This window comes from Corapipo altera, unplaced genomic scaffold (genome assembly GCF_003945725.1).
Source record: "Corapipo altera isolate COAL_440 unplaced genomic scaffold, ASM394572v1 1b, whole genome shotgun sequence".
Lineage (NCBI taxonomy): Eukaryota > Metazoa > Chordata > Aves > Passeriformes > Pipridae > Corapipo > Corapipo altera.
In genome coordinates, this window is record NW_020884881.1 from 8,151,339 (window position 1) to 8,163,991 (window position 12,653).

Sequence of the window (12,653 nt, forward strand, 5' to 3'; positions counted from 1 at the left end):
TCCAAGCAAAAAGCAGGCACAATCTATCCCTAGATTGTCCCAGACAAATCCAAAGTCAAGCACACAAATCCAAAGTCAAATACACATACTGAACGGTCCAGGTATGTTTTTAAAAGTCTATTTGGTCTTTCTTACAAGCAGGAAAAATAAGAATTTTATTTAGCTCTTGATTTTTTTCCTTTTTTCCAGCAGGAACCCCTCCCTCCTTCCCTTCCTTCCATCAGCTTCTCCACCTACACACAGCACCAAATAAGATTATTTACTTTTAGGAGGGCTATGGACACAACATATCCCTGAAAATTAGATCCAGCCCTTGGCAAACAGAGGCTTTTCTGCAAGAGGCTGCTGCTGTGTTGGAATAGGGGTGGGCTCTGGAGCTATATTCCTGTCCAAAGGAGAGCTGTCACACAGCTCTGCCCTGTGCCAAGATATGAATGGTCACTGCTCTGAGCAGACCACAAGGTTTTGCAAAAAGCAAAGGCTGCCAGAGGGGAAATGCTTTGGGAAGAGCTTAAATATCTGTCCTAACTCATTGAGCACTCTCCATGATGTCTGTTCAGAGGACATGAGGCTTTGTACAATTGTAGTATCCACATTACAGCACTGACATTTCTCATCATGAGAGCAATTAGTGTTACCATGGTATTAAAGTACTCCTTCAGCTCAGCAGCTCCCCTCCCTAACCAGTAGAATCACCGGGGTGGTGCAAACCACAGTCCTAAGAACAAACTCTCTGCCCCACCATATCTTTATATGTCATGGAGACACTCTTTTATGACTCACACGTTGCTTCAAGCAACTGTCACGTACCCAACTTCTGCATGACATTGCCAAAACAGTGCCCTGCTCTGTAGCCCTCCATCACTCAGCTCTCCAAGGGCTGCCACCCCCACCAGCACAGCTCCCCATGCGGTGTCAGCAGCCATTGCTCCCCAGCAGCCTCCTCTTTCCTTAGACCTCCACGCACCAGCACGGCTATGGACTAAATATAGCATTAACCAGGCCATAAAAAGGCTGGTAATGACTCTGTATTTTTTTCTGGGCATCATTGTGTTATCTCCATCCAGAGGACAGCATGGTCAGGTTTTCCCCTGGCACCTCTCTCTGCCTCCACTCCCAAGCAGCTTCCAGAGTCCTTTTGCTCTGCAGTGCACTGTGGGAGGCTGTTGTGTTACTTTATGTGTTTGCTGGTGTGGTGTTGGCAAAGAGTGATCATTTAAATGAAAAAACTATGTCATTCCTTAAACACTTGGATACAATAAATAAAAATATTCTATTTCTCCCACCTCCCCTCCTGCTGGTTTAAACCAGACAGAAGGAACAAAACAGGAGAGAGCATAAAATGACATCCTGTGTGCAGGAATTTGCATGGTTCTCCTCCAAGAGTACTATGAACCATAACACTGCTCTAATGGACAACAGAAGGGATCTAAAAAAAGTCTAAAAATACAACTGAACAGTCATTCACTGTCAAAAATTCAACCCCTACCAGCAGTTAGACATGGCAAAGCCCGAGAGGACAAGAATCCTTTGCTTTGCACAAGAAGGTTCACTGCTGAAAGTCTTAACCTGTTAGTGTGTCTGTTAGTGGGGACACTCCTGCCCATGAAAATACAAACTGGCCTCTTTAACATCTGTCTGGGCTGTTGCCTGCAAACAGTTCAGCTGAGGCCTGTCCAGGGAGTCTGACTGATAAAAGTTAACATTTTCTTCCAAACACTGTGCACTACACTCAAGAGTAAATCTCTCTAATTTTTAACCTCTTATCGGGAAAAAAAGAATGATTCAGATTGAAAAGACTGTGTAAAAATTAACATTTTTGGCCAGCAAGGGAACTAGTCTCATACCCAGCAGTCAACCCACTGGTCACCAGGATGAAACATAACTGCAGTAGACCAAGGAAGTAGTATTAAAGGAAGGTGGGTAGACAGATAGATAAAACGTCCTGTTCATGTTTTAGTTTATGACTGACATTGTCACAATGTTAGAGGGGCATGACTTTTAGTCAGGCAGTACAAAATGGTTTTCAGGAGTGCAATCATCAGTCCTTTGTAATATGAACCGGACATGAGGATTTACCTGGTTGAACAACCTTGCTCTGTTGTGGTTTGTTGAGACCAATAAAAGCAATGTGTACAACGGCTCAAAGCAGTGACTCACCTGCTGTGAGCAAGCAGCTGCTGGCATTTCTAAAAGTGGTCTTACAAAACCTCCAGAATTAGGAGACTTGAGACACTGAATTCTGGTTTTGGCTGGAGATAATTTTCTTCATAGTAGCTGGTGTGGGGCTGTTTTTTGGATTTGTGCTGGAAACTGTTGATAGATCAGGGATGTTTTAGATATTCCTGAGCAGTGCTTAACAGAGTCAAGGCCTTTGCTGCCCCTCACACTGCCCCACCAGTGTGTAGGCTGGGGGAGTGCAAGTAGCTGGGAGGGAACACAGCTGGGACAGCTGACCTCAACTGACTCCAGGGATACTCCATACCATATGGCTTCATGCTGAGCAATAAAACCAGGCAGACTGCTGCTCAGGGACTGCCTGGGCATCAATCTGCTGGTGGTAAGCAATTGTTTTCATTTGCATCACTTTTCTTTCTTGGTTTTTATTTTTCTCTCTGTTATTTTCCCTTTAATTCATTATTATTATTATTATTGTTGTTGTTGTTGTTGTTGTTGTTGTGTTTGCTGTTATTATAATCATAATTATCATTATAATTATTATCATTATTATATTTTCTTTCCATTATTAGACTGTTCTTATCTCAACCCATGAGTTTTCTCACTTATACTCTTCCAATTCTCTCCATCTTTTGGAGAGGCAGTGAGTCAGCAGCTGCGTGGTGCTTAGTTGCCAGCTGGGGTTAAACCATAACACACTGTTTCACAACAGCTGTATTCCTTATTAGTTGTGATTCTTGGGACACCACTGGACTGCAGAAGGCACACCAAGAATGAATTTTTACTTGCATATCTTACTTTGAAGGTGATTTATCAAATAGGTGGAGAAAGTCAGCATGAGTAACCAACAGATTTTCCATAAATACGACATTTTTTAAAAAAAGAACAGCAGGGTATATTTACAGCTATTGACACAGTTCTGCTCTACTTCTACTGTATTCATTGTTGTGATATCAGGATGTCCTATAAGTGGTTGGATATATAATGCTTTATTTCTCTTCTGAAAAACACTTGGATAAGTTATAGCCCTACAATACTTCTTGCCTATGTAACATAAATCTTAATGATTAGATGACTGAAATAATAGCTCTTACAAACTAGGAACAAACCCAAGCTACCCATGATGCATACAATTTGCTCCCGTGGCCTTCAGCAAAACTGCAGTTTAAGACAATAGTTTTATAAATCATTCTAATAGCCTTGCCTATGTAAAAATGTCTTCATGGTAAGTGGCGTCTGTGCTTACTATCACAATCAATAAAAAAGGCAGCTGAACTCTGCAACAGCCTTTTTGGAAATTAGGGAAAACCTTGATTAGATTTTGGTTATTTGTGCCATATATTCCCAAGTGATAGCAAACAAGGTATTCCAAAGTAGCCCATATCTGGTTTGGAAAAAAATGTTCTGCCTTCCATTATTTGTATGACATCATGAAGGAAAAGTCAGGATATTAAAGTGGAGAATCAAATCAGTAGTTCGTCCCTCTGCAGCCTGTCTCCAACAATGGCCCAGGCCTGATATCACAAAGGAAGGCAAAAGATGTCACTCAGAGCCAGTCTTGCAATAATCTGCTTATGGAGGAAGTTTCTGGCTGTTTTCATAGGATTAAATGACGCTGTGAAATGGAGTCAAAAATAGTTTGGGTTGTTTTGCTTTTTTTCCCTACAGATGATGTTTTATTGTGCGTGAATGTGTATCCTGCTAAGCCTCCCATGTCAGTGCTGCCCTGGGGCAACGAGTCCCACTGAGTAATCACACACTGCAAAACGATTTGTTATTTATCACTGTCTTAGGGCAAACAGTTCCCAGTCTTTTACTCTCTGTTCTTGAGGAAGTGTATGCTTTCTCGAAGCCTTCATGCTCACTCTTGATACTACCTCCTCCAGTGGTTGCTGTTGTTAGTGTGGCAGGAGCAGGAAGGAGAATAGCACTTAAGTGCATGTGCTGCAAAACAACACAGAGGCTGTTTAGTTCTCCCTCTGCCTTACTGCAACACAGTATTTTCTCTCCTGGTTTTACTACTGTAAACAATAAACCTGGCTGGCAATAGGAGAGTTTCCTGTTAGAGCTGCAAGATCAACTAGGATATTGTGAGCAAGGATTTACTAAACTAAAGCAATCTCTTGACAAAGTGTTTTGCCATTGATCACACCAATTTGCCAAAACAGTTATTTTCCAAGTATGATGAGAGTGGGGAGGGGCTCCCTGCAGCCTCTGCTGTCTCACAAAGATGTTAGTTTGGGAGCCTCACCTCTGGGACAGGAGACTCAGTCCCCAGTCCCTGTCTCTCATGGTTCAGAACTGTGACTTGCAACCTTAGATTCAGGTTTCTGGTTTTCCCCAGAAAAAAACAGAAAATACTTGACATTGGATGGGAGTGGGAGCTTTGCCTGCCCTTGAGTCTCATCTGAGCCCCTTGGCACCTCGCCAGTGAATGCATGGACATGACACCTCTTCACCCTCATGGCTTCGGAGAGCTACTGGCACAGAAAAGGATGTTCCCTGGCTACCAGTGAAACAGTAGGAGCATTGGAGAGGGTAAAGAAGAGGAGGAGGAGCAGGAGCAGGAGCAGGAGCAGGAGCAGGAGCAGGGAGGGTGGGGTGGGACAGAGAACACGACAGCAGTGGGAGAGAAGGAAAAAGGTAAGAAGGAGGCATTACTGAGAGCAGAAAGGGAGACAGCCCAAGAGGTCCTGGTCCTGGAAGCCCCCAGCAGCACCTGGATCATCTCCCTACCTGACCCTGTCCTATTCTCACCCCATGCAGGTGAAGCAGTGGCTGTCACTTGATTATCTTGGAGCAAGCGGAAAATATAGCAGGACTTGGCCTTTTATTCTTGCTCCTGGCTCTGCATGAGGTTTGCAATCAGCTGTTAATGTCTCTCCCCTCACATAATTTATTCCTCTCTCCTGTTACTGTGATTACAAGGAGCTCTAAGTTTGTCCTGCCCTCCTTGGGTAGCTCAGCTACGGCAAAGTCTCCTCGTCTGCAGCAAGTAAAGCACATTCAGGAATACTAAAAAGCCTTCTCTGTCTTTCCCCTTTAGCATTTCCAGCGTGGAATTAAATCATTCCTCACGAGGAGGAGGCTTTGTGTACATGAGTGGTAGAGCAGAGACAGGGTTTTCTATCAAGCTGACAGGAGCCTGCCATCAGCTACTCCAGCGCTTCAAATCCTTCGGCAAAAAGACAAGGATGGCAGGACAGACTGCACCATGGAAAGGGGAGTAGGGAAATACAGACATGGACTTTGAAAGCACAGCCCAAACCCATACCATGTTTCTACTTGGGACAGACTGCTCCGTCCCCAGGTGGACTGTCATCTGGGCCAGAGCACACTGGGGATCATGAGGGAATTTAGGCTTTTCTGGGGGGTTCATCATCCAGCAGTGTGGAGCTGCTAGCAAGGGATAAGAAGCATCACGTAAAACAGATATCTGATGATTTGGGATTGCTTTAGGATGAGAAAGAGTTCCTCAGGGATGTTAAAAGGTCCAGCAGAGCACTCCTACCTGACTTGGTGCAGACACAAATTATTATCCACTCACACCTGGGGAGTGCAACTGCAGCACCTGTTGAAGAGGCTTTATTTGCCCACATCAACTGTTCTAAGCAGTATTTGTGTGCATATGATTGATTCAGCTGTTCATTCAGACAGCAAGGCCATGGCCATTCACATCTTAAAATAGGAGGCTGAAGTCTCTCCAGGTGTTAGGCAATTGCCTGTTTCTCAGGGGCACTTGCCTTAACCTGGTGTGGCCACAGAGACCACCAGCTTTGCATCTTGGTGCCTGGCCCAGGCAGGCTGGGTGCCCTGCAGCACCAACTCTGGAGGGAGCCTAGAGGAAAAGATTTGGGTTTTAGCATACAAATCTGCCTTTGGGCAGGTTGAACTAACATGAAAATGTACTTAACATGCCATATGCCACCAGTGCTCCTCTGGACCCAGCCAGCCAAGTGCAGCCACTGATGGCGATGCTCCTATAATGCCACTTGCTGAGGGTTCATCCTCCACAATGAAGCAAATGCAGCCAGCCACAGCTTTTAGGCCAGAATATATAACTTGCTTTCCTGTTTTGAAAGGTTTCCATCTGCACAGCACTTCTGGTGGCTAAGGAGGTTGCAAATCCCTCTAAGATAGGCTGTGGAGCTATCCCTGAGCACTTGCATTCCCTCACTCTGACAGGATGGACAGGCAAACAAATGAAAGGAAAGCATTTTTGCTACTCAGACAGGGAATATAACTCTAAATATGATTCAGCTGCAAGGGGAATGGTTCCCTGACAGGATCCTTCAGTCTATAGTATTTGCTGTGCCATTTCACATGAAACAAAAATTCCCAGCAACTATATATGCAAAATCCTGTGTCTCTCTTGAAGAGAATCTTTTGGTAGCAGCCCTGCCATTGTTTGCAGGATAAAGCCCATTAACTGTGCATTATATTCACCCGCAATTTCCTCTTTTGGGGGTCATCTGGCTTTCAGGAGCACTCTTTCAGCTGCCTGAAGGCAGTGTATGATTTCCCATGGGATGTTTGAGAGCGGAGCATTGCTGCCAAGTGCTGCACAGATGCTGCTAACCAAGGCTGCCCTCTGCCTCCCCGGCCTCTGCAGCACAGCACTGCTACACCCCACACCTGTGCCACTGCTGGGCACTGGTTTTGGGGGACAAGGGGTGCCCCACTGCCAGGGCTATGGAAGAGGCTTCCCCGAGCCCATGGAGGCCAGTGAATGTGCCCCCCTGGAAACCTGCTCAGTGGGGACCAATTTGTGCTCCTCTGCCTCTTGCTGGAGTTGCACCTTTGTGGCTCAGTGGATCAGACCCTGCCATCTACTCCATGGCAGGCCTCTTCCCTTAGCTGGGATGTCTCAAGTTTGAGGATGGACTGACTAACTGAGGCTAAACCATTGGGGTTTGACTGGGGATGAGGAGGGCTGAATGGGAATGAGGCCACTCACATGTCTCGTTATGCATTCACCTCTTTCATCAGCATTCCAATTAATAAGCCTTTACAGAAACCTCTTATTATGAGGAGAAGAAAACTGGGCCTTTAACATTAGTCCACTGTTTACACAGAACTGTTAAGTCTAATGAGAAATTAAATTATTTTTGTTATTGGAGTAATGCATAATACATACATTTACAATAGCTTGCAAAAAGAAAACTTAACAGAATTGACTATGTGATGTATAAGGAGATGCCATGAGACTGTAACTTTAAAGGATGGTCAGCTCATTAAAAACCCAGCATGGCAGTTCCATCTGCAGACCATTCTAGAGGCTGTATTGTCTTATTTACATCACTCATGTTAAGCCATCCTTACACTGCTCGTTGTACCATTCCCGAAAGCAGCTGGCAGGAGTGCACCTTGACTGGGACTGTCTTCCTAATCAGCATTACACACTATAGATATGTTGATGGAAGGGGGTATTATGACACCTGTTGACATTTGTTAGTGAGGGGAGCTTTTGCTGAAGTTAAACTTACAGTGCCAACTTGAGAATACAAATGGTATTTTTGCAGAGGGACAATGCCATTCACTGACATCAGTGGAAGTTAGAGGCTTATGGCCTCTGTGGCTTTGAGGTTTAGTTACCTAGACTTGCCTATTGGAGAGTCAGGAGATTTAAAGCTTAACTCCTGACACCTCAAATTTCAGAAATCATAGTTCAGTGCTTTGATGAGTTGAGTCTACCAGCTTCCCAAGCCATGATATTGTAGCCTTAAAAGTTATTTGACTTCCTGAACATCCTTTTATACATATATGTAGATGATTGTTATACAGGCACATATTCCTATTAATAATGCATATCCTTCAGGGACAAGGTATAAATCTGCATTTATACCACATCCAGTTTGCTTCTGACCCCCTTGTCTCACAGACCAAGCACTAGAGTGTGAGGAAACAGTGCTTGCCCCATGACACCTAATTTCTACAAAAAGCAACATGAATCACCTCTAGTACTCACAGCACAGTGCCAGTGCTTTTCCTCTTGACTGTGAAGTGCATGGAGTCCTCCAAGAATTCCACCTCATAGTTGGCTTCCTCAGCGGTAGCCCCGGGACCATCGATCTTGAGTGGGACTTCAAACCTCCGTTTGTTGGGGTCATAGAGCTAAAGCAAGGTGAGGAGGGAGCAGGTTAACTCACTAATCAGTGTGCATTGCTTTGGTTAAATTATTCCAGTTCCTCAAATGCTCACCCTGAACCGGAGTCTGTCCTTTGTCTGGAACTCCACTTCCAAGACGATTGGGGAAATGTCATTTCCAAAGAGGGACAAGGACTGGCGTTTGTTCAGTGTGACCCTGGAGTGGAAACATTGATCACTGGCTGAGACCACCCTGGGGAGAGCTGGGGGAACAACCCAGCTATTCTGTCAGCTCTTTCAAAATAAATCATTATTTCATTGTCAAGAGAAATTATCCCAGAGGTCAGCCTACGCTGTCCTTGATGTTAATGGATAAAATAGGTGCCACCAAAGCAAGGAGACCGCAGAGTCTCCTGGGACACAGCTACCAGGGTGGGAGGGACCCGCCTGTGCCCCTGCCTGACTTCCTCACCAGTGGTGTGGTGAAAGCACAGTGCCCCAGTTCCATGGCATATGCACAGGGAAACGTGGCCATTACCCTCCTTGTCACAAGCCGAGCGTGAGTATCGGAGTAGCTTGGGGGAGGTCTTCAGCGAGAGCCCCCAGGGCGGCAGCGGTGGTTGTGGGGCAACGCCAGCCGGCAGCATCTGAGGAGCCACACACACTCACCTCCAGCCTTTGTCTGTCTTCTCAGTGTTCCCAGCCCGGGAGTAGCCGTAGGGACTGTCCTCAGGGAAGAAGCACCAGGGAGCGTTGGGCACATCGGTGCTGCACCAGGTGCAGCCCCGCGCCTCGCAGGCCTCCTGGGACGCGCCTGGCTGGGGGTGGCAGTCGATGCGCTTCTTCACTGCAACGGCCCCAGGGCACTGCGCATCCTGGCTGGAGCCAAGGCACCCGCCTAGGGCTGGGCACAGGGAAAAACAGTCAGAGCAGCAGAGAACCACGTTAAAAAAAACTCCACAACAATACAAACTTCTTCAGTTTGGTTTTTTTTTTTATGTGCTTTTTTCCCTGTTTTAGGGCCAACACTCATGGTCCCTTGGACTAAGATGACAGCAGAGCAGCCTGCTCGTGACAGAGCAAGAGCAACAGTCACTTTCTTTTACAAGCTGAGGCAGTGGGTCTGTATTATTCACCTCTCAAAGCTGCTTGTGCTCAACTAAAGCACGACTTGCTTGAAATACTCATGGAAAGTTAAATAGCAGGGTAATGAAGCTCCTGGTGAGGCAAGAGAGCCAACTCTGCAGGCTGGCTGAACAGGAGGGATGCTTCGGCAAGGACTGCTATTGATATTAAAATGTTATATTTTCTGTTTATTCATTCTCATGTTATCACAGAGGTTATCTATCTTTAGAGATACAAATATGTGATATCAACATGTACTTGTATGATATAAATAGAAAAATACTGATTATATATACGTTTGTATTGGGTTTCTTTTCTATATCATACGACTATGATATACACGTAGTATTAGTAGTTTGCATTGATACAGTAGGATTACAAGTAAAGGGGAGATGCCACTAGTAAAAGAAAAGGCACATATTAGTCACTCGCAGAATCATCCTGAAAAAAAACCTTAGTAAGATGCTAAATATTTTCTTTTTTACAGCTGAAGGTCAAGTCCTGTAGTTCCTCTGCACATTGTGAGCCTCTCAAGAGCAGGGGGACCACAAGACCAGCTCTCTGCCATGCTGACAAACTGTTGTTAGCAAATATTCTGAGAGTGAGCAGGCATACTTCAGGCAGCATACTTATTTTGATGCTAATTTATGTAATTTTAGTCATTATGGCAATATTTAAAGATTAAATCTACTTGAACAATAATTACTCTTTGATATAAAATGACTAATACCTTTGCTTTAATTTTTCTTTCATGTGGACTGTTGTGTGCTTGAAAGCCTAAAACGTGACTGCTGATGCAGTCTGGGCTTCTCCATAGAATGAACTTTACAAGCAGATGTGCACAAGCAATAATTATACATACTGGAAAAATTTACAGAATAAATCTAGTAGATTCACTAGAGAATGCCATCATGCTGCAATGCCAGAGTTGATTTCCGAGTGGGGGATGAGAATGCTGAAAAGCAGGAGCTGAGTGCCATCTACATTTTTCTTTTGAGAAAACTCTCATCCTCCCTTCTATATGGGAACATCTGGCACGCAGGTCTGATGCTACCAGGATGCTCAGCAGAGCTCGCTACTCACTGCCACAGCAGCTCATATCATCCTCTAAAGGCAGGAATTAACAGGAATTATCTGGCTGAAAACCTTTGCCAGCTGCTTGGCAGGCAGGACTGGCTTCCATTCTGTTTTCCGGGGCAGAGAGTGATGTCCCACAGGCTGACTGCCCTCTGTCCAGTATTCACCCCTCGTGATCTGTCACATAGGAAAGCTCTAAATTCTGATCCTCTTTTTCACCTAAAGCATAATAGGACTATGAGCATCCTTCCGCAATCCCTAAATTATTTCTTCTTGGAGCACAAAATAAACTAAACCCATGACATTTCATTTTACTTTGGGATGTGTTTTTCAATGGGAGTCAAACGCAGCATTGGCGTTTTCATTGCTGAAATCAAAGAGTATGACTGAACATAGTACAGCAGATTATTAATGTGGCATTCATTTTACATAGCATAGGTTTGTGGGAGAATTTTATGAACTCATTTGTATTGTAAAATACTTTCAAAATACTTCTTATGAAGGATATTGTAAATGCAAAACTAGTTCAAGGGAAAAAATATTGCCCCAGCAGAAGCCAGAAAGTTTATTTTTTTTTCTCCCATTAATGCAAAGTTTACATTTTCCAGGAAATTTTAAAAACAAACACTTGCAGGTGTAAGCAGCTGAACAAGGCTGCAATCTCATTCATCTCTTGTTCCTGGATTTACTTCTATTGTAGTACAAATGTAATAGTAGCAACTGGGAAGATGTAATTTTCTTTCCCTACTTTTTAAAATAATTAAAAAAATCTCTGCATCATTTTCACCATATTTATGGCCCATGTCTGTAAACGTACATAGGAGATGAAATCCAAACAAGCAGTTGAATATATAGAAACAGCTATGGCGACTTGCTGCTTTTCCATGATAATTTCCATGGGAACAGAAGCTAAAGCAAGGTAGTTGAAAAGATATACATGGAAAACTATCCTCATTGATTTTTAAAAACCTTGACTTCAATTTTGCAAAATTAAGATTAAAATTAAGGTATAAGGAAGGAATTAAAGTATTACCACATGGTTTTTGATTTAACAGCTTTAGTCTTTATATTTTGGGTTCATCCATATGTTTTTCAAAGGCATTTGCTTCAGGTTCCCTCCTCTAGCAACACAGTAATATGTATTCTCCCTTTATTAGACTCTGGACCAAATTAACCTCTGGTATGCTGGAGTAAAATCAGAGAAAACACACTAGCAAAGAAATGGGTCACTCTCAGGAGCTGAATGATCCCACTGAGTCCTGTGTGCCTGTGCTGGTGCCCAAGAGCTGAATACACTGTAGGACTGGGGTATGTTTCTAAACAAGTCAGCTCTATTGCCCTCCCACAGTCACCTCAGGTGGAGTCAGTGCCATGCCTGTTCTCTCCTTTTACATGGAACATGATCACCTCCTCTAATGGCTCTTTCGTTGCTACCACATGTGTATTTGGCTTTTGAAGCCTATGACAAAATACAAATGCTGTATATTTACCTGTGAGTACAATGGCCAAGAAACACAGGCTCCTCATCCCTGCCACGGTCAAAGGACTTCTGCAGGCAGCCTGGAGCCTTTTATGCAAGGCCAGGGGCACTATAAGCACTGTTTCCCATACACAATCAGAAACACTGCAAATATTTTCTCAACATTTGTAACTTTCATGAGATTAATTGTAACACACGACCTTGCCTGTATTTAAGAACACGTCTAAGCAGATAAGATGTAGTCAGTAATTTGTCCACAAAGTTTGCTCAGCTTTTGAATTCCAACTTCCAGAGAGAACATGATTTTCCCATGACTTCTTAGATAATTAATTTTTCAGAGACCACCTTCATCTTTTTTTTTGAAACAAGCATCTTCAGACAATGAGAGTCCAGTGCTTACCTTTTTCTGATTTCATATTATTTTTTGTCTCTTATGTGGTTTTACAGCAAAAATTATGTTTGGAGAAAAACAAACAGTCAAAGAATTCTCCATTAAAACAAGACACTTGATACTGTGACCTTTACAAAATGACATTTTTCTTCCAATTACTTGATGGCAAGAGCTTTCAGAGTAAAGCTGTTTTCTATGGTAAGACCTGGTTTAGCTGGAAAATACAATATTCATATGAATCTTATACACACACTAAAAAATCCCACAACTACTCAGAGTTTCCAGATGCCAGCCCCAAAACCAGGGATCACCACG

General features: G+C 43.7%; 1 protein-coding gene across 1 annotated transcript in view; it reads right to left on the bottom strand.

Moving 5' to 3' along the window:
- Positions 1 to 12,033, bottom strand: part of LOC113945616 (sucrase-isomaltase, intestinal-like) — a 57,905-nt gene extending 45,872 nt beyond the window's left edge. Inside the window, exons 1-4 of the mRNA XM_027640010.1 lie at positions 11,958 to 12,033; positions 8,935 to 9,169; positions 8,380 to 8,482; positions 8,147 to 8,292 (exon numbers count right to left, since the gene is read on the bottom strand). Of these exons, the coding sequence (XP_027495811.1) occupies positions 8,147 to 8,292; positions 8,380 to 8,482; positions 8,935 to 9,169; positions 11,958 to 11,994 (521 nt within the window). The 5' untranslated portion in view covers positions 11,995 to 12,033. The remainder of the gene's footprint in view (positions 1 to 8,146; positions 8,293 to 8,379; positions 8,483 to 8,934; positions 9,170 to 11,957) is intronic.
- Positions 12,034 to 12,653: the final 620 nt, after the last annotated feature.